Source organism: Adiantum capillus-veneris, chromosome 23 (assembly GCF_014529385.1).
Source record: "Adiantum capillus-veneris isolate H3 chromosome 23, ASM1452938v2, whole genome shotgun sequence".
NCBI classification, from domain to species: domain Eukaryota; kingdom Viridiplantae; phylum Streptophyta; class Polypodiopsida; order Polypodiales; family Pteridaceae; genus Adiantum; species Adiantum capillus-veneris.
In genome coordinates this window covers 1620275-1642823 of record NC_140953.1, presented here as the reverse complement: position 1 = coordinate 1642823, position 22549 = coordinate 1620275, and the positions used below count along the sequence as shown (strand labels likewise).

The window sequence follows — 22549 nt, the reverse complement described above, 5'->3', positions numbered from 1 at the left end:
AGGTCGTGGTCTCAAGCCGCGAACCTCCAAGAATTAGCTATTTAATAGCATTTTGTACTTGCTTCTGGCTTATCATGAAATACGATCCCATTTTGCGTTTGTCAATGTTTGGTGTCATGTCAGTCAGATGTTAATGTGTCCGTTCCTTGTTATGTCATGCTGTCAACAATTGGTAACCTTTAATGGTGCTAAATGTCTACACTTTCTATTGCCAAAAGGCTGGGTGTTCCTTTACTCATTTTGCTTCGTGGTACTTTAGTGAGGGACAGGTGGTGGCTGAATGAAAAGCGATCGGATACATCAATGCCGCTGGACGTAAAGGCGAGTGCTAAGCACCTTGTCATTCTGGATGTGAATGGAGTTCTGTTGAAGGATTGTCATGAAGAACCCAAAGATTTGTGGTGTATCCCATTTCCAGAGGTATGTAGGCCCCGATGCGTGCAGGTATCCCGACACAAATACTACGTGGTCAGACCTGATGCGGAGGATTTCATCCTTAGCTTGAGGAGGCGATGCTACGTGATGCTTTGGTCCTATAGCCAAAGACACAATCTGATGACCATACTGCATGCTTGCTTCCCTAAGTTGATGAAGATGCAAAGTCTCTTTTTAGGTATGAATCTCTTAACTTCCAAACTGGTTTGGATGATTTTGGTACTGTATCTACCTTTGCTACTAATTTGTACATATTATGGTACTATTGGCTCTTTTTGTACTATTTGGTACTATCCTGTATAGGATTTGGTACTGTTTGTACAAATTGATACCGTCCACATAATTTTGGTAATGTTAGCACAATTTGGTACTGTTTGCACAATTGGGTACTATTTGTTTCTTTTGGTTCTTTTTGGTTATTTTTATTCATTTTGGTACATTTGGTACTTTTGGTACTGTTTGCACAACTTGATACTGTCCATACAACCTGGTACTATTTGCACAACTTACTTTGGTACTTTGGTACTGTTATGTACAGAACTTGCTGTTTTTCTTTTTTTGGTGATTTAAGTCCTTTGGTACTTTGGTACTGTTATGTACAGAACTTGCTTTTTTTCAGACTGTGGTGATTTAAGTCCTTTGGTACTTTGGTAGTGATATGTACAGACTTGCTGTTTTTCTTTTTTTGGTGATTTAAGTCCTTTGGTACTTTGGTACTGTTATGTACAGAACTTGCTGTTTTTCAGACTTTGGTGATTAAGTCCTTTGGTACTTTTGGTACTTTGGTACATTGGTGCTTTGGTACTGTTATGTACAGAACTTGTTGCTGTTTTTCAGACTTTGGTACTCTGAACTATATACGTGCTCTAACAACTTAGTTTACTTGACACATATATTTTTGACCAGTCCCATTGTGAAAAATGGGCTTCCTCTATGAAGGATGTGGCAGGCCTTTTGGGGCAGTTTGGCGACAAGCCCATTTTCCTGAAGCTCCTGCGAACAATTTGGTGCAAGCATCCTCAATTTAATGAAGCCAACACGCTCCTTGTGGATGACACAAGATACAAATCATTGAAGAACGATTATGAGTCGTGCTGTTGCATTCAGACATATGAGCCAAACTATTACGATCTGAACAAGCCGAAGTATCTCATGGATGTTATTCTGCCATGGATCATAGGATGGCTAGATGAGAAGTTCCCCACCACTTATACCCGACGCACACCCCTGTTTGATGTAGAGGATGACATCTCCTTGTATGTTGCTGACTTCTTTGTATCTTTGGAAGGGTACTCGTATCGGTTTGACCCCCCTGATGTGTAAAAGATTCTGTAAAAGACTGGCATTTTTGTGTAGTAATAAATTATTGCTCGGCATGAACCTTCGTCTCTGCAAAAGTTTTACACATGCACTTAATTTTTATGCACATGATCTTTTTCTTGCCACTTCTTTGGTAATTTTTCTGTTGCTATATGCATGTGAAGCCTGAATCAGCAGAAATTTCAAATAACCCACGAGAATTGATTACTCTTTCCCACTTTAATTTCTGTCCCATTGATAACTAAACCCGGATTCTTGCACCTGCCTAAAATATTTTCAACCATATTAAAGTATCCTGCTATCAAACAAGGATTAGGCAGTCTGGCTATCAAATTTGGTACTACAAGAGTCAACTGAAAACAAATTAGCAAGTACACACTACTGATCACAAGTAAGATTCTATTCAAGAGAATTACAACTGTTGCTGCCAGTGGCTAGACTTGTAGTTGGGGTTTACGCTATATGGCTCCCCTCGTGGTCACTCCCTTCGTCATATGGCATACTATTGCAGATATTTTCATATATCTCTGAGGATAGTTTAAAATGGTTATGCAGGCCCGATTTGACCTCCATGGGGAACGGTATGGCTCTAACAAGATGGGAGTAGATTATGACCGGTGGTTTCTCATTCAATAGGGTATAAGTATCAACTTTTCCCTCAACCAGGGCATTATACAAACCCTCAACCATAATTCCACCCTTTACGATCTTGTTATTCCAAAGGTCCTTCAATACTCTTGGTGCCTGGTACATGGTTTTGGTGCTCTTTAGAAGGTCCTCTTTCTCCTCGGCTACTTTCACTACAAAGTTATCCCCAACGTAATTGGCTCAGCACCTTAGGGTCTCCTTCATACATAGGCATGGTTAAATCCACACTCACTTGAGAGGAAAGCAGATCATTGTAGTTCTCCTCATCATCCTCGTCCTCATCACTACCTACCTATACAGACTCTGTCAATGGCTCAATGGAGAGATATTTCCATTCCTCAGTGCGCTGTTTATTATTGCATCTTCTCCATTGCCCATGCACACAAGGATCACAAAAGCAAGACAACGTCTGAAAACGCACATCACATGGATTGTGTGTTAAGTAGCCGTCAACACAATGGAATGAGCGAGACCCTGCAATTGGTTTGCAGTCCCATAGTGGAGAACGCAACACATCATTTGATGAAACCAACGTGAAGACCCTTCTTGTGCTAGCACCCCCACCTTCCCTCCTTGTGTTAAACCTCGCGTTTAGAAAATTGACCACATCAACCGCACACTTCATGGGCCACCCATCAGGCTTTAGCTCCTCATGCGTCAAGGTTCTCTTGATAATAGCACCTGCACCATCATGCTCTCCTTTTCCATGTCCTGACGCGGAGAAGTTGTGCATCATATGCAATCTTGTCAACTGATAATACTTGGCTAAAAAATAGTATGGTCGTCGAGCCTTGAACTGTGAAGCGGCACCATCTGACCAAACCCAATGATAACGGAAACACTCTCCTTGTTGTTTCATCCAACTGTCATGCAAGAGAAAACAATGCGGAACAAAGAGCATGTCATGGAGCTTATCGTCTGATATGTAAAAATGCAGAGTCTTCTCAATGGCTCCTACTGAATTTCTGATATAAGAGATGTGCACCATTATTGTGACCTGTGTTGACCACCAATGCATGGAGTGAATCTCATTCTGTGCTTTAAAGCTGTAATTCTCTGCAAAATCAACAACAGAAACCACAACGTCGCTTGGAAACTTTAGCAAGCAGTCTTTAAATTGCTGGGCCTGCCACCTAAAAACAAAGTTGTGCTTGACAAAGCTTTTCAGATGATCTGAAAAAAGATGAATTAAAGTTGCACTTTTCATCCTTTCCACGACTAACTCCTTTCTCTTCTTCTCGTTTCCTTCAGCATTAACCTGTCCAATACCCACATCCTTAAATTTCTTAACAATCACCTCCCTGCTATCTGCTGCAATCTCGTGTGGGTAGAATGACAACTTCCTTACACCACATCTAGGGCACTCTCCCAGCAAGCATCTCTGTGCATGATATTCATGATCCTTAGGGTGAGGGCACAATATGAAATCCAGCAAGATACTTATGTGCTGAAAAACTGCCTAGTTTGCAGAACACTCACCTACTTCAAATTGTGTACCACAAATGGAGCATGTACATGGATGTTCCTTTGCGTGATGCCCAAACTTGTTCTGGCGCATTTGATTGAAAGCATCCCTAAAGTATACCATCTGGATATGGTAAATACAGCAGCAAGTATAGCGCTCCTTTAATTTTTGGACAAAGAATGGCTTGAGTGTCTCAAAGGACATAAGTCACAACTCCACCGCAGGATACGTGCTTTTGAATCTTCTGTAGAGCTCCACCTATATACAAAATTTGATCCACATTAGAGCTTATAATATTACTATAAAACAACAAAGCACCAAAGTAGTTTACAGTACCAAAATTAACAATGTAAACCACCAACTCATTCTAAAATACCAAATTTGGCACTCTATTGCCAGATTTCAGGCTATAGTACCAAATTAAGTACAGAAAAGCACCAAACTGGATTGATAGTACCAAAGTGGGTACATTTTTGTACATTGCATAGAACCAGCCTGTATTCATAGGACCAACCAGGCTCCATAGTACCAAATTATGTACATTGGATAGTACCAACCGAATCCATAGTACAAAACAGGGTCCCTACTACCAAATTCTGTACGTTGCATGGTACCAACTTGAATTCAAAGTACCAAACAGGATCCCTAGTACCAAGTTTCGTACATTGCATGGTACTAGCCTGAGTTCATAGTACCAAGCAGGATCTCTAGTACCAAATTTTGTACGTTGCATGGTACCAGCCTGAATTCATAGTACCAAACCTAGTACCAAACAGGATCCCTAATACCAAATTCTGTACATTGCATGGTACCAGCTTGAATTCATAGTACCAAACATGATCCCTAGTACCAAATTCTCTACATTGCATGGTACGAGCCTAAATTCATAGTACCCAAAAGGATCATTAGTACCAAATACTTTACATTGCATAGTACTAGCTTGAATTCATAGTACCAAAAAGGATCCCTAGTACCAAATCCTGTACATTTCATAGTACTAGCTTGAATTCATAGTACCAAAAAGGATCCCTAGTACCAAATCCTGTACATTGCATAGTACTAGCTTGAATTCATAGTACCAAAAAGGATCCCTAGTACCAAATCCTGTACATTGCATAGTACCAGCCTGAGTTCATAGTATCAAACAGTATCCCTAGTACCAAATTCTGTACATTGCATAGTACCAGCCTAAATTCACAGTATCAGTAGGATCCCTAGTGCCAAAGTGGGTACATGTCTGTACCTTGCATAGTACCAATTTGGAAACCTAGTACCAATTTGGGTACTATTTTGTATACTGCAAAGCTACAAAATGGATCCATAGTTCCAAAATAACAACTTTCCAGATACAAAAAAGTACCTAATTGGGACTGTGCATCTTTACTTTGGAGCATTTCTACCAAACAATGGTATTATGCATCTGTTTGGTACTATTCAGAATCTAGAGAAGCTTCAAATTGGGTACTACTGAGGTAGGAATTGGTACCAGAATGATACCAGGTTTGGCATGCTGGGAATTGATCAAATTTTGGCATGCTGGAAATGGTACTATGGAGCTGAGTATTCGTACAATGATTGTTGGCTAACAAGTTGTGGTATTCTGTGTTAATCCAAGAGTAAAAAGGAGAGCAAGGATTACAATGTGGGCAACACATATTACCATAGAATCATCTAGAAGATGTATGGGATGTTTGATGACACATTTTGCCTCGATCCTGTGCGTACAGATATCCTTTTTGTTAGGAGAAACTCTTGTCTCGGATTTCCAGAAAGCGGCCACCAAATCTCTAGTTTCGATTGTGATACTTGTATGCAGAGGCAACTATCTGTGACAAGCACTAAGTGGAAACACTTCATCCTCATCTTTCATTCCCAGTCGACTGCTTGCTGCCGCTATATTACGTTGATGAACACCCAAGGCAGTATCAATTTTGGATTGGTTCACACTGGTTATGCTCTGATCACCATTGGTCGGTATCATTGTCCAAAGAGGTTCTCTTCACAAAAAGCTTAGTTGAAGAGTGGGGCACTTTCAACTGAGTCAATGTGTTGCGAACACCAGAAAGTAGACTCAATTGCACATCCGAACTCCTCAACTTGGAAAATGGCTGATGATGCATGAGCTGCTCTAGAATTTCTTGTTGTTCTAGTTTTGTTAGTCCTTGGGTCTGCCGACGCCAACATCTAGCCATGGCTTTGCATATATTGTTCCTTGATCTGGTTGTAGCAAGTTCAGCTCTCTTAGCAGGGTTGCGCTCCTTGTGTCGTTGCTCACGCTTCTTTTGTGCCCAATATTCCCGCAAAAATACTTGGTTGCTGACAGGTTCATGAATGCTCGTGGTTTCCATCATAGCACCCTCTGTAGATGCAAGTACCCCTGACTCGAGATAGGTGAAGGAATCACGCTCAGCATCCATCGTCATCTCTGAAGATATGGTACTGGCCTGAGCTGCCATGGCTGTATGGTGAGAGAGAGAGAGAGAGAGAGAGAGAGAGAGAGAGAGAGAGCCAGCTGAATCTCCTTCCCCACTTCTTGCACCCACGTCCTGTTATAACCCGTTTCGGGAAAAAAGAATCAAGTAGAGTAAATTATAAAGCCTCCAAGAAATTGATTTTATTTTTTCTCCTTTTTGTTCAGTTTTGCATCTTTTACTTGGGTCTGATTCTCCTTACCACACCCACCAAGCCTAGGTGGTGTCAAGGACAACCAATTTTGTACCACCATCCCTTGCTTTCAAAATTGGTGGTACAAAATTGGTTGTCCTTGACACCACCTAGGCTTGTGCTATTTTCTCTTCTGAAATATAATTTTCTCTGAGTTGTTAGATGTGAAACTTCCTTCAGTATGGGTGTTCTTCTATCTTCCTTTATACCTCGTGGTGCCGTTATTCACTCAGGCTATATGGTGGTTTTGAAATGAGACGTGTATTTTTAACTAAATTAGCTAGATGATTAATTTCATCTCTATGATGCTGTAAGCCACATGGAAAATCAGAAGGAAATACATCTTTACTAACAAATTATCCAAATTATTCGTTTCAGTGGACTCACACTGATGGGGGCTTTTCACAAGCCAAGCTCCCATACCCCTCTTATCTCGTCCCCACCCCATGAAAACCTCCTCTTAGGGAGGGAGTGATAAAAGGCATTGGAAAAAGTAAGAAAAAAATAAAGTATGATTATGTAAATATATAAGAAAGGTAAAATAGGCCACCTCATGCCTGCGGGGTAGCCCATCCCCACCTTGCCTCCTTTTTCTTCACTGTTGCCCCGCCGTGTGTCCCTTTTCCTCTCCTCCACTCAAAAGGTCAACCCCCTCTCTCTTTCCCTTGTCCTTTCTCCTTTCTCTCTCCCCTCAAGCTACCCCACCTCTCACCAATAATGCATTAGAACTCACCAATAATGCACCCTAACTCACATGCAACTTACCCTATCTTCCAAAATAGTATACCCCACCCCCTCTTTCTCTCTCCTATCATATCCCATGACCCAAATACCCCCCTGTCTCTCTAAAGGGCGCCATGTCTCTAGTCTTGTAGCTAAATAACCTCCCCCACACTCACACACACTCAGTTTCACTGAAAAAGGTGCCCACAGACCCATCCCCACCCGGTGGTTACCTGATTTCTCTTGTGATCACACACATCTACACACAGATTCACCTCTGAACACACTCCCCTCTCTCCCCTCTTGTAATTACTTTATTCTCCATGTCACCTCTCACTTTTTTTCATCAACCCATCTCTCTCTCTTAGTCTCTCCCTCATGAGACTGCTGTTCTGGCACATATACACACAGCTAGACAAGTGGGGCCCACAGTCACATGGCCTATGTAGATAATGATTTCTTCATTTCTAAATTTTAGAATTTCTCCCCCCTCCTCCCCTATATAAAGAGGGGTCACCATCACACTAAGGACACACAACATCACCAAAGAACACACTATGCACTGTGTGTGCCTAGTGCACACGCACACACACCCACACCATCACCATCACCGCAATCACCATGCTTGTCTTGAGCATGACCTCTACACCCTTGGCTATGGAAGATGAAGGGCAACTAAATGAAGGATGATGGCCATAACCCTCGTGCGAGTCTTCTCCATCAACTCCCACCTATCCGCCATGTGCTCTACCACTCTCTCCCTTCTCATTCCCCTACCCTATGCTCCCCATTTCATCGCCTTATTCTCTAAATAAAGCTTGAGGTTTTGTGAGTATGTTTTCTTGCAATGTTTTGCCCATGTGAGGTGTGCGGAATCGCCACCTAGTCTTGTGTTTGGAGTGAGCTTGTGTATGTGTGAAGGGTGTGTGGATTCGCCATCCTTTTGTGGTGCCTAAGTACTAAGCCGCTATACCCCCTCCCTCACTCTCTCTCTCTCTCTCTCACTTGATCTCATTCCCTTTCCTCTTCATCATTACTCCCAAGCATCTATCTCTCTTGGATGAAAACTTTGTTATGGTGGTGTGTTGTTTGCGTCCTAGCCGCTGAAGCTAGGTGGTGCCCCCTGTTTGCTTTACCATGACAGGCTCGAGGTGCGCCATTCAGCCCCGGTGTTTTAGAGGCCGTCGGGGTTCGGGGTTTGCTTTGCTCCCGTCAACACGAATAAGATAACTTTTGATGCATTTCATTGAAAGAGAAGTTTGTAAGTACAATCAAGAACATATGAACTATGCTTCACTACAAGAGGTACTTCACATCAGCGACACTCGTAGTGCGACGCTAAAAAGTGAAAATCCACGGCGTCGTTATTTTCTTTGTTGCATAGCGACACCGAGAGGGGTAAAAAATAAACCGAGAGCGCCAAAAACTCAGATCTCAGATCTGAGTTTCGACGCTCAAGTGAAATAGATAAACCCACGCTCTCCCTCTCTCTCTCTCTCTCTCCCCCCCCCCCCCCCCCCCCCCAACACACACACACACGAAGAGAGGAAGGAGTGTGAGGTATGCTCCTTCTCTCTCCTCTCTCTCATGTTCCCTTCCCCTCTTTCTCTCTCTCTCTCTCTCTCTCTCTCTCTCTCTCTCTCACTCACACACACACACATTGTGTCTTTGAGGGGGAGAGAGAGAGAGAGAGAGAGAGAGAGAGAGAGAGAAAGAGGGAGAGAGAGAGAGAAAAAAAAAACCAAAGAGAGAGACAGAGAGGGGGAGAAGACGAAAAGAGAGAGGTAAGGGGAGAAAACAAAGAGAGAGAGAGAGAGAGAGAGAGAGAGAGAGATAAATAAAAAAGTAGAGAAAATATGAAATGAAATGTTATACTAAGATTCAAAGTTACGTTAGATTTAAAATAACATTTAAAAGTAGGTTAGATTAAGATCTAAGATTAAGTTAGATTACATTTAACTTATATTTAAATTTATGCTAAATTTAAAATTAGGTTGGACTTAAGATTAGGTTAAGATTTAAATTAGATTTAAGATTAGGTTAGATTACAATTAAGTTTATGTTGAGTTTAAGATTAGATTAGATGTAGATTTACGTCAAATTTAAAATTAGGGCAAGATTTAAGATTAGCTAGGTTATATTTAAGTTAGATTACATTTAGGTTTAGGATTTACGATTGGATTAGATTTAGGTTTATGTTGAGTTTAAGATTAGATTAGATTTAAATTTAAAATTAGATTAGATTTAGATTTAAGTTAGATTACATTTGGGTTTAGGTTAGATTTAAGATTAGATTAGATTTAGGTTTATGTTGAGTTTAAGATTAGATTAGATTAGATTTAGGTTAGATTTTAGGGCATGTCAATGAAGGCTTTGCCCAAAGAGCAAACACTAGGTACACAACAATATGTATATTTCCATCAAAATCTGACACATATTAACTCACCCACTAACCATGTTCAATTAGCTCAGATTCACCGTATGTTGAATTATGTTAGATTTAAGATTAGAATTTGGATTTAGTTTTTATATTAAAGTCTACTTTCGGGATTACGAAAAAAATTAGAGTTAGGCGAACGATGATCCCTCTCTTCCTCTCTACGGATGTGACCTTATGTTTGGAAATCTTTCAACGTCATGATACTTAGATTGGAGGCCAACATGTAATGTGCTAAGTAATCCCTCAAACAAGGATCTATTGTGAAGGGATGTGAAGATGCTGTGAATTGCTACAACTAGAGAAGAGGCAAAGGGGTTTTGGCGAGTTTGATCCATCTATTATAGATCGAGTTGTTGTAAATTACAACTCGTCGGACTCTGACACTGGCCAACAGGCAGCACTCTTGCAACCAAATAGACGTGTTTGCAGGCGCTTTGGTCAAGCAGCATGCGTGAGGCCACAAGATGTAGCCTCTGAAAGCTCCGAGGATGATCCTGCACACCACATTCCCAACGAGGCAATGTTTGAGCCCGAGATCAATGAAATGATCGAGACAATCATGGATTTAGAAAGGCTTATCTATGATGATATGAAAAGTGAAGCCGATATGCCATTGTATGATGGAGCACGTGTGTCTAGATCGAAGGCGCTCTTGGTTCTTCTTAACATGCAGGAAATGTTTGGATGGAGTGACACTAGCGTCACAACGTGATCTATTACAATGTGTTTACTTCAATAAAAATCTGTAGATGTATAATGTGATAAGATAGATTACTTACACAAGTGTACCACATTTTTTTCGATGTGTAGATTGCTCAAAGAGCACATACTGCCACTTGATAATACGATGCCAGATTCCAAAGAGGAAGCAAGAAAGATCTTGCAAAACTTGGGGATGGATTACAATTCGATTCACGCTTGTCTTAACGATTGCATTCTTTTCAAAGGGGAATACATAGACATGGAGAAGTATCCGAAATGTGATTCCGAGAGATATCAAGTAGATCTCCATGGGAAAAAATTCCACAAAAGGTTTTGCAACATTTTCCTCTGCTTCCTCGCATCAAGCATTTCTTTGAATGTAATCCCATGGCCTCCCTAGCATCATGGCACGAGGAGAATAGATCTTCGGATGGTGTGCTACGGATTCCTACAGTTTGCGCAGCTTGGAAACATATAGACAATACATGGCCGGATTTTGCCAGGGAAGCTCAAAATTGCGCATAGGCTTGGCTATGGATGGTGTAAATTCATTTGATCAGAGATCAACATCTTACAGTGTATGGACTATTGTTATCATCAACTACAACATTCCCCCGTGGTTGACTACCAAGAAGGGGCACTTGTTTCTAAGCTTGATTATGCCGGGGTGGTATAAAGTGAAGAGTATCTTTTTCCACTATTGGAAGAGCTACAAAAATTGTGGATTGGCATAGAAGTGGTGGATATGAGCCAACTCACAGGTCAATGGAATGCTTTGATCAGAGGCATTCTAATATGGACCATGCATGACTATCCCGAACTAACAGAATGCTCAAGTGATCTACACTCAAACTCAAACACTATAAATATTGGTTTTTCTCAAGCTTATCTATTGTCATGTGTATACATGCAGGGCTTCAAACAAGCGGATACAGAGCATGTCTTACATGTGGACCTAGACTTAATGCACGTCGGGTGCCCTCACTGAAGAAGCAAATCTATGAAGGTCATCAAGCGTATCTTCCAGACAATCATGAGTTACACATTGAAATTTTGGGAAGAGAGACATCAAGGATGTCTGCACAAGCATGGTTAGAGCAGAAGGATATGTGTGATGACGGTTTGTCCACAGGGATGAAGAGACTCTCTCTATGGTACGAGTTACCATATTGGCCCAGACTCATGATCAATCACTTGCTCGATCGAATGCACATATTCAAGAATGTGGGTAATCTGCTGTGAGACCATCTGACTGGCAAGAAAGATACATTTGGAGCCATGGTTGACCTTATAAATGTGGATCATATGGAACAATATTGTCCGTAGACAATACTCGATGGATCGATAAAACTTCCTAAAGTGCCATGGATTTTGACAGGAGCCCAAGAACGCAAAGTAAAAGAGACCATTCAATCTGTGCCGACCCCCACTAGCATAACACACTCGCTCCGAACATGTTTCACTAAAGAAGGGAAGCTTACCGGTTTGAAGTCACATGATTGGTATAAAATGTGTCAGGTATGTTTGAAGTGGAATATATCATAGTGAGAATTGTGTAATAAATTTGTATGTGGACTTTAATATCATTGCTAGATGTGTTTTGCAGTTTATTTTACTGGTGGCCATTGAGAGATGTTTATCTCCTGACGTTCGTAACACGATCTACAAACTTGCGAAGTTGGTGCAATGGATCTCACAAAAGGAGATCAATATAGACTCCATACCATTCACCAAACTAAACGCTGTGGAGGTTGTGTGCATGTTTGAGAAACACTTTCCTAGTATCACGCTAACCATTCAAGTGCATCTTCTTGTTCATATAGTTGATGAGGTGGAAATAGCTAGCACAGTACATTCTAGATGGATGTTCTTTCTAGAATGTTTTATGAAAACAATCAAGGGATATGTGCGTCAAAAGGCACGTCCAAAGGGTAGCATAGCAAAGGTTAGCTGGTATCAAAGTCCCTAGCTTACAATGGAGAGTGGCTATACGGATTTGATAAAGCCTGAGACACGCTATGGCGAGCCATAGATGATAAGCGCATATCTGGGATTGTCATGTGCAATCTCGGTGTTGAGAAGAAGATGACGGAAGATCTAGAGGCTAAAATCAATCGATTTTGCATACTTCACAATCCAGTGATGCAAAAGTAGATTTCACAATACGAGGACGCAAAGCAAGAGCGACAAAGGGCACGGATCGAGTGGAGACGGGAAAGACGACCGCCGATGCATTATCCGGCGGGTCTAGAGAGCCTACCAACATTTATGAGCTAAGATGGTTGCACAAACAATTGAAAAGCGCACAATAGTGCGATGAAGTAGTGATTGAGGAGGAGTGCGAGTACTCTCAGGTTGCACGTCCAAGGTAAGTTTGCAATGTACGACTAGCGACTTTCTAGATGTTTGAACGTCCACTCATAATCTTTGTTGGTTGTACTATAAGTCATACACATCAGCATGGTGTAAAGGTCAACATTTTAGGGTGGAACGGATCGACGAAAAGCGTTTTACACAAAATTGTGGAATCATGGCAAAATTTGAATAGTCTAGCCGACGACGGTCCTCTGATGCAGGTCTTGTGGTGGCGGAACTCACTTACTTTGGCATGCTACAAGAGATTTTGAGGATCGATTATAGAGGATTTTTTGTCGACTTGTTGGACGTGCAATGGTTCAAGATAAACATGGAGGGTCGTAACGCTACTGTGCACAGAGGAGATTCTGGTTTCCTTGAGGTGGATCCAAATAAAAAATGGACCAAACTAAGAGACACTTTTGTACTACCCGAGAATTGTGAACAAGTAAGTTTGTAAATATTTAACTTCCAATTTTAGAAGTTATATGCTTGGAAGCTCTCATGTAAGCTATGTGGCGCTGGCAGGTGATATTTCATCCTACAAAGTTTGCATCAAATTGGTGGTACGTCATAGAGGTAGATCCTTGTAGTACACAGACGTATGAAGGCTACCATGTGCCAATCACAGTGGTATCAATGGAGGAGATCACAGAATATGCACAGTCAGAAGCCATTGAGGTGGTGCCAGACAAGAATCAAGCTGCTACTTTCTATGGGGTGCATGTAGAGGATCTACAAAATGAAACAGAGGACATATGCCTGAATGGAGAGCTCTATATAGACATAGGGAGTTATGCTGAGCTATGTGAGGATGAGAGAGAGACCTCGTAAAGCCATAAACATTGTATTTGAACAATTTTACTCCTACTTTTACAGGTGCTGAAGATGCTGAGGTTTGGCTGAAAGACTATGGTCTTTTCCTGCTGGAGAGCGGCCTGTCGAGAGAAGAGGGAGTGGCCCAAGCTTTCCCTCTCTTGGTTTGTGGCAAAGAAAAGGTATGGTATGAGAGATTGCAAGCTCAAGAAAAGCTGGATTGGGGTACATTGGAAGTGGCATTTCGAACCCGCAGTGGATTGAAGTGAAGCAAATGGTGGATGACCTAAAGCAAAGCCTTGACGGTGATTTTCGAGCATTCATGTGGGAGTTCGAGGCCATATGGAGCAAGTTGGTCAAGGTAACTGCTGTAGAGAATGCCGATTTTTTGAAGTTGACCAAGTTTATGAACTGCTTGCATGTCAAAGTTCGGGATAAAGTTGAGTTAGATGGACCGTGCACGTACGAGGAGGCAGTAGCCTATGCACAGAGCCGGATGAAGAAGCTTTTAAAGAAGCAGTAGGCAAAGCAGGTTCTCGCGAGTCCATTGGTGCCAAGGCCAATTGCTAGGGAAGAGGCTCAGGTAATCCAACCCTTTGTTGATGCACATGTGGTAGTAGCGCGGATAGGCGTGATGACAGAGTCGAAACGATAGCATTTGGGCCTATGAGGCCTCAACAGTTGCAGAGAGGAGTCTACCGGGCACCATCTGGTGTGGTTGACCAAGTGTATTCTGAAAAGCAAGCAGTGGAGAAAATAGCTGAAGTGCCAAAGTAGGTGAATTTTGTGGAGAAAGCCGAGCTGTGTTCGAGCTATAGCAGTGCCTTCGATACGGACAGCACATGGGAAACAGATTCTGCTTTCTCAAGGTATGAGACCTATGATGTTATGTATGTTGATAATTTGGTCAAAGAACAGCAGGTAGCAGGTGAAGAGCTAGTTTGAAAAGACCAGGGGGTTGGGCAACCCTCTCTCGTGCCTTGTGATGTTCAGGCCATGTTGACTGAAGAAGAATGTCTTGATTGGGGATTCGATGAGCAGGTGGTCAATGTAGATGACGGGTCGCAGGTTTTGGTTGCTAAAGCTATGGCAAGGATACAGGATATCCGAGGCTATGTGCCTGCTCCAGTACCGCTTGAAGAGCCTACAGATGAGGTTTTGCCAATGTTTGCTTCGGATGATCGGATGCCGTAGGTTGCCTTGCTTAAAGACAATGATGCTATGGAGATCTCTCTCGACAATGGCTGGGAGACATAGGATGCTAAAGATATGTTGGGTGTGCATGTTTGTTTTGGGCGTGGAGATAGTCCATATATACAACTTTTTGAAGGGTGTTGCTATGAAGGTCTACAAGACAGTTTGGCTGACAAAGTTACAGGTGCAAAGCAGGGAATACTTGCCTATGTGTTACAAACGGATGACGATGACCAAAGCTATATTTTTGATCCAGGTGGAGTTTACATCATGCTTGGGGAAGCCTATGGCTTTCCATTTAACCAGGGCGGGCTCTATAGTAGATGAAGATCTCTCTATCTATCTAATTCTTATGTACATAATATCTATCAGTTTTCTTCTTATGCACTGATATTCTATCTAGATAATACTATGGTTGAGCATAAATGCTCAACAAGGGGTTGGGCAATGATGGTACAACCCAACTCTGTTGACCCATGGAGATGCAAGAAGTCCATGCATGGCAGTTTGCAGGTAAATGGCAGGTACATTGGGCAAGTGCTTGATGGTGCTAGGGGCTAGGTACTCTGAGATGGGGCGCTTGCTAGTGGATAGATGTCAGTGTTTTGTCCAATCACAGGTGGCAGGAGCAAAGGATGATATCACAAGTTTGGAAATGAAGCAAGGGACGCTGGGTCCAACTACCATAAAGTTTATGATATGGGATTCCGAGCGAGATATCTGCAAGACACCCGACTATCCAGATGTGTATGCCAAATGCGACATTGTACAGATCATTTGTGGTTCTCAAGACTTGGAAGGCAGACAGTGCTATGATGTGTATGTCGGATCGGACATCAAGGTGAGCGGAGTCAAAAAACATTTGTATTCGAGTGCGGCTTCATGGTCGGTTACTATTCGAATGTCAATTCGAGCTGGAAACGATGATCCACCACGGCATACACCATTTTAAACAATTTTTTTGATGATCGGGTTGGCATTAACAGAGTGAAGCTCTGAAATCAGAGTAGGCGGAACTCGCGATAGCCGTGCCGAGTGTAACATTTAATGGTCTAAAAACTAATGTGTAGCGGAAATTAGCATGAACATAGTGGGCATTTCATTAAAATAGATTCCTAATGAGAATTACAAGAGTGCTTGGGTGGAGAGAGAAACAAAAAGCATAACACCTAGTTAGATAGCATCAACAATACTTTCAAAAGAGAGAGAAATTAAGCTATTGACAACAGTTGAGGACCGGATTTGCATGGAGCCAGTCCCCCCTCCAAAAGGCTTTGTATTATGGTTTCTCCCATCAAGAGAGACATTGTACAATACAATTATTTGTGTTCCTTCAAGACTACCTAGTGCAATGAAGATGAAAGCTTCATGCACAAAGCAAAACACAACTTTAATTATCCCCGTTCTCAGACCCAAGACCTCACACACCTTCGAAGATGGTGAGAGCTAGCAGGGTATGAGAGTAGATTGAGAGGAAGAAGGGGTATCTTACAAGAAAGATGTACATCTCCTCACATAATCAGTCATATTAGCATAGCTTTAGCTTAGTAATTATCTTTGTAGAGGAGATGCGCATGCATTGAAGCTTGGCTCTTGGTTGGATTTGCATCCACAAGCCAATAGTGTGTCGATGTAGGCTTCTATCTCACAAGCTTGGAGTAGGTGATGAGCTCTCCATTAAAGCTTGGGAAGAGATAGTCTTCTCTTTATTCACACATGAGATTGTGTGAATGTGTGTGTGATAATGCCTTGCAAAAATCAGCCCCCTCTCTCTCTTGGGCGAGCCCTCTTGCTATTTTCTCTTGCTCAGCCCTCATTGGACCTCCCTAAGTCAAGCCTATCACAATTAAGCAGCATAAGTGATAGCCTTCTGACATGTGTCTCCCTTTACCCTTTTGTGAGAGATTTAGGTAATTTAATAATTAAACTAAACTCTCATTGGACCCCTTTGCCTCCTGGCCAATAGGAATCAGGCAAGCCATTGGGCTCCTGAATGCTCATTGGACCCCTTGGGAGACTGTCCAATAGTCTTCTAGGAGACTTAATTCTCATTGGTTCTTTTATTAAGTGTTTTTAAATTAATTAAACTAGATTTACTCTAGCCTAATTCTCATTGGTCCACCTCCAAGGCCATCCAATAGGAATTGGGCACACCTTGTGGGCATCTGGGCTAGGGAGCTGACATGTGTCCCTAATTCCCTTTGTGTAAAGGGAGCATGTGTGTGTGTGTGTGTTTTTCTCTCTCATCCCCTAGAAGAAGGGCTCGTCCCCTCCCATGTAGGGATATGCAAAGACTTTTTTTTACACACACAAAGCATCCAATTCCCCTAGGTTTGATCTTTGGACATAACCTTTGAATTTTGGAACCTTAGCATTTTGGAAGTCTTAATGGGCTGAACCTTAGGGTCTTTTTGGCCCATTGTTGTACATGGCTCTTTTGCAGATGCCCCCCCCTTTGGATCCCTATTTTCCCTCCTTTAGATCCCTACTGTGGCCGATCTGCTAGCTTAACCAATATTCTAGCTTTTTCTCCCCTGGCAGTTCCCCACATTAAATGATCAGTTTAATATGAGAAAATCATTTAGGAGAATTAGATATTGATTATTATGACATTACCTCTTTCTTGAAATCATAGTCGTCCTTGACTATGGTGTAGAGAAGATAAAGCATATTCATGAGTCCTTTTCTTAGCGGGTAGAGGATCCCTATGTTACCCTACGACATCATTCCACAATGGATGACTAGTCCATCTGGCGCTTGAGAGCCTGAGGCTACCGCAAGCATGTCAGCACATTAGTCCTATGAATCTTGCATAGTAGAGTGACAAGCTCTACTTGGTGTTTGGGAGACGTCGTCTCTGCAAACTTGATCTAAGCATGCATACTACTTCATTTTTGTGCACAATAAAGAAAAAGAGAGTCTTATAAGACAAAAAAAACTTTGTTCATTTTTAACATTTTGTACATTTGCTTACTCTTGGGAAGCATTGTAAGCATTGACAAGGTTTAGGTTATCCTTTAATTGTATGTCTTGCATCCATCTAGAATCTTCAAAAGGATAATTCTTAAACTTAATAAGATATCGTCGGATAGTCTTACCACCTCTTAGTACCTTGTCTTTATGTCGGAGAATGGACTCGGGCTGCAGCACCTCCTCTTGGTCCTCGATCTCCTGTGGTTCTTCAATAGTTGGTTCTTGAGGTGGCTCTCCTTTGTAAGGCTTTAATAGGCTCACATGGAAAGCATTGTGTATGAGCCAATGATTGGGCAACTTGAGTTGATAGGCCATATCATTGATTGGCCTAAGAATCTGGAAGGGACCATAGTCCTTTTTGCTAGTTTAGCATAGTACTTTTGGTGGCCTGTAGGATTCTTGCCCGTTGTGTACCTTAATCGAGCCTTGGGAAACTTTAACAAGACCCAATTGTTTTCTTTAAAGGCTTGGGCTCTTCTGCGCTTGTCAGCAACAGCCTTTTGCCTTTGCTGTGAGATAGAGATAGCATCCTTAATCTTTTGAAAAGATTCTTGTAGGTCTCGGCTATACTCATCTGTAGCGAAGATCTTCCCATGTACCTTAAGTAGCAAGGGACTTTTTTATCTTCCCTCAATTACCTCGAAAGGTGCTTTTCCCGTGGAAGTATGTACAGTATTATTGTAAGCATACTCCACTAAGGTTAAGTACTTCTCCCATTGGGATCTTTGATCTACTTCAGTTACATAGGCTTTTAGTAGATCGAGAATTGTTAGGTTAGCTATTTCACTTTGGCCATCCGTTTGTGGATGATAGGCCGAAGAGAAGTTTAGCCTTGTCCCTAAATTCTCAAAGAGACCCTTCCAGAAATTACTGGTCATTCTAGGATCTCTATCCGACACTATAGACATTGGCAAGCCATGGTACTTGAAAATTTGTGAAATGAAGAGGGTTGCCATTTGATGGGCTTTGATAGTCTTTTTGACAGGTATAAAATGAGCTTGTTTACTGAACCTGTCTACTATTGTCCATATTCCCGTATTCCCATGGATAGACTTAGGCAATCCAAAGATAAAATCCATGGATATGCTCTCCCATGGTGAATTAGGGATTGGCAAGGGTTGAAGCAATCCAAGTTAGCTTCCCTCTATCAAATTTTGTCTTTTGGCATACCACACATTTAGAAACATACTCTTGTATGTTCACTTTCATGGTAGGCCAATAGAAATATGTTTCAATTCCCTTTAAGGTAGACTGAATCCCCCTATGCCCCGCATAAGGTGGAGCATGAGATTCATACATTAATTTCTCAAGTAGTGAGTTAGTAACACATAGTCTATTGCCATAGAGAAGATAACCATCTTGTAAAGTAAATGGTTCGTCTTTCTTCCCTAATGCAAGGGCTGAAATCACATCTCTAAAATCGGGATCAATAGCATACTCATCTATCATTGAAGATACATCATTGTGAGTTGCTATGGAAATCGCATTCACTCTCGGCCGTCTAGAGAGTGCATCAGCTACTTGACTATGCTTGCCAGCAATGTGAGCAATATGAAAATGAAATTGCAAAAGGAAATTTGCCCACCTCATTTGTCGGAGAGCTTGGTCTGCGTCATGAAGTACTTAAGACTTTGGTGATCCGTCCGCAGAATGAAAGGAGTCCCCAATAAATAGTGCTTCCATGAGTCTAAGGCATGTAGAACTGCAAGGAGTTCCTTTTCATATATGCCTAGAGCTTGCTCAATAGGGTCGAGCCTTCGACTCTCATAGCCTATGGCATGCCCTTCTTGGAGTAAAACAGCTCCAAGGCAATCACCACAAGCATCACATTGGACCTCAAACGGTTTTTGAGAGCCCCGGTAGTGTAAGCACAGGTTGAGAGATAAGCTTTTCTTTAAGCTTTTCGAAAGAATTGTTCTCCTTAGCAGACCATGTGTACCTAACGCTTTTCTTTGTTAGGTCATGTAATGGTCCCGTTATTTGTGAGAAATTTTCTATGAAGCGTCTATAGTATGCACACATACCTATAAAGATTCTTAGTTCATGAAGATTCCTTGGTTTAGGCCATCCTTTTATTACCTCTAACTTTGATGGATCCATTTGGATGCCATCTTGAGAGATAATGTGACATAAATAATGAATCTCTTGCAATAAAAATTTACTTTTCTTTCGATTAACATAAACTTTATTCTCTCTCAAAACTTGAAGTATTACCTGGAGGTGTTGCTTGTGTTCATCTAATGAATTAGAGTAGATGATAATATCATCAAAGAACACTCCAGTGAAGGTTCGATGAGGCCGGAATAGCTTCTCCATCAAGCGGTTGAATGTGGCTGGTGCATTGGTCAAGCCAAAAGGCATGACAATGTATTCGTAAATACCAAATGTGGTGCGAAATGCGGTCTTTACAATATCTTGATCAACTATCCCTATCTGATGATAGCCACTTTTTAGGTCAATCCTACTGAAGTAGGTCGATCCTTGTAGCTTATCAAATAGGTCTTCTACCCGTGGAACGGGAAACCTATTCTTGATAGTGATCCTATTTAGTGCTCTATAGTCGACACACATACAATATGTGCCGTCTTTCTTTTGCACTAATAGCACCGGTGAGCAAAATGGAGATGAGCTAGGCCTAACCATGCCCTTCTCAACTAACTCATGCACTTGCCACATAATCTCCTCTTGTTGAGCTTGAGAAACTCTATAAGGAGGTTTGTTAGGCGGTGAACTTCCTGGAAGAAGTTCAATTGCATGGTCATCATTACCTCGTTTAGGAGGTAGCTCACAAGGGATGTCGTCAATAAAAACATCTTGAAAACCCTTGAGAAAATTGGATAACTCTAATTCCTTTTGGTTGCTTTTATTTTCTTTTGCTAAAGCATTAGGTTCATTTTGAGAATCTTTAACAAAAATCATTTAGACAGAAATAGAGCTCTTTATTGACTTGTTGAAAGCTGGTGTATGTACAATGGGGATAGTGTTACCCATTTCCTTAGCATCTATATACATGTATTTTTCCCTGAACTTAAAGGAGATTCTCCTTTTAGGAAATTTAACATCGGCAGCCAGGCGGTCAAACCATGGTGCCCCTAGGATTACATCCTCATGCTTGAGAGGAGAGATAAAGAAGTCCTCTTTGTCCACATAGCCTTGGACATGAAGCCTCAATTTCCCGATTAAGGGAGTGACTGAAGATTCTTGCCCCTTGAAGGCACTGTCTGCGGGTAGGAAATCTCCCATCTTGTAGGATTGTATGCCTAGCTTGGTGGCCAACTCTATAGATATAAAATTGTGATTAGAACCAGGGTCAAAGAGAATAAAAGCATCATGTTCTCTTACCTTTCCCCAAGCATGGCATAGAGGAGATCCTTTGTGATGAGTTTGGTGAGTCTCCTCCTCTTGGATTTCAACCAAGGAAGCTCTAGGAGGATCTTGGCGGTTGTTCTTTTGGGGACAAGCGTGGTACGCATGCCCTTGTTCGCCGCACTTGAAACACCGGTTATCCTTGCGATAACGATCAAGCTCTTCAGGAGAGATTTTGTTCTTACCTTTGTAAACTCCCTTCTCTTTAGCTTTGTTGGAGTTGCCCTTAGGAGACTTTTGGACATTGTCCTTTCCCTTAGGCTCATTGGAACCCTTGTTTTCCGGGGGCTTATTATTTCTTTTAGCCCCCGTTTGGAAATTGATTCGTGAGGCCACCATAGTATGGTGTATTACCGCTGATATGGTACGTGTCCTTTGGGAGTTGACATACTTCGCCATTTCTTCGGTTAAGCCCGCACAAAACTGTTGCTTTTGCTCTCCAAAATCCAACTTTTTAAAGACAGTGGCTTTGAGTTGTAGGTCCCAAAACTTGTCTACATATTTGTGGATGGATTCATTCGGAGAGATCTTTAAGCTTCGCCATTCGGTGAGTACTTTGTCTTTGGCATCGGTGGCCAAAAACTGCTTCATAATGGAAGCTCTTAAAGCTTTCCATGTTCGTGGAGCTTCACCGTTGGCTCGTAGGCTAGACCACCATTGCCTAGCAGACTTTTGAAAGTGCATAGCTATATGGCGTAGCTTAGAGGACTCCGTGAAGCCCTCATCTCCAAATGCCGCATCAAATTGTTGGATAAAGGCCAAGACTTTTTCCGTAGCACCAAAGGTACCATCATAGGTAAGGAAAGAGATGCTCTTCCCTCCCTCTTTGAATTTCTTCAGCTTGGATGACCTCTTCCATGCGACGTAGGATTTCCTATGGCCTCTTCTTTTTCATGGTTCAAAGGTTGCACCATCACTTTCTTCAGAAGGTGAAGAATTTGAAGAAGGTGGAGAAGAGGGTGACCTCTTTCTCGCCTTTTCTTGTCTTGATCTTCGTTGTCTTCACCATCACTTTCATAAGAGGAAGAAGATGGAGAAGAGGGTGTCCTCTTTCTCGCCTTTTTCTTCTCTTGCTTTTTATCATCCCTCTTTGAATTATGGAGTGGAGAAGAGTGTGATGGTCTTCTCCGCTTTGGTGGTGATGGAGAGCGTTTAGCCCGCCGTCTTCGTGGAGCCATCTCCGCCGATGTGGCGGGAGACTCACTTCTTTCTCGTTCCTTTGATGGAGGGTCTTGAGTTCTCCTTTGGGAAGGAGATGCATCATCAAGAAGTAAATTCTTGAGCCCTTCGTATGGATTCTCTTCTTCTTCCCGAATCGGAGAGAGACCTCTTTTGGGAGTCTCACAAGGAGGCTTCCTAGGTGTTCTCTTGTCATGGTGATGAGCTTGGAGAATCTCGTGAGCACCGAGCTGCCATTGCACTTCACTTTGGAGAGATGGATTGCCCAT

The 22549-nt window shown here is 42.0% G+C and overlaps 1 protein-coding gene and 1 pseudogene across 1 annotated transcript; both read left to right on the top strand.

The window, feature by feature from the left end:
• The first annotated feature begins 14234 nt into the window (after positions 1-14234).
• Positions 14235-15089, top strand: LOC147427324 (uncharacterized; annotated as a pseudogene).
• Positions 15090-15333: 244 nt separating this feature from the next.
• On the top strand, positions 15334-15714 carry LOC147427323 (uncharacterized). Its single transcript, XM_086496408.1, has one exon. It carries the CDS (start codon positions 15334-15336, stop codon positions 15712-15714), a length of 381 nt encoding a protein of 126 aa, XP_086352534.1.
• The last annotated feature ends 6835 nt before the right edge of the window (positions 15715-22549 follow it).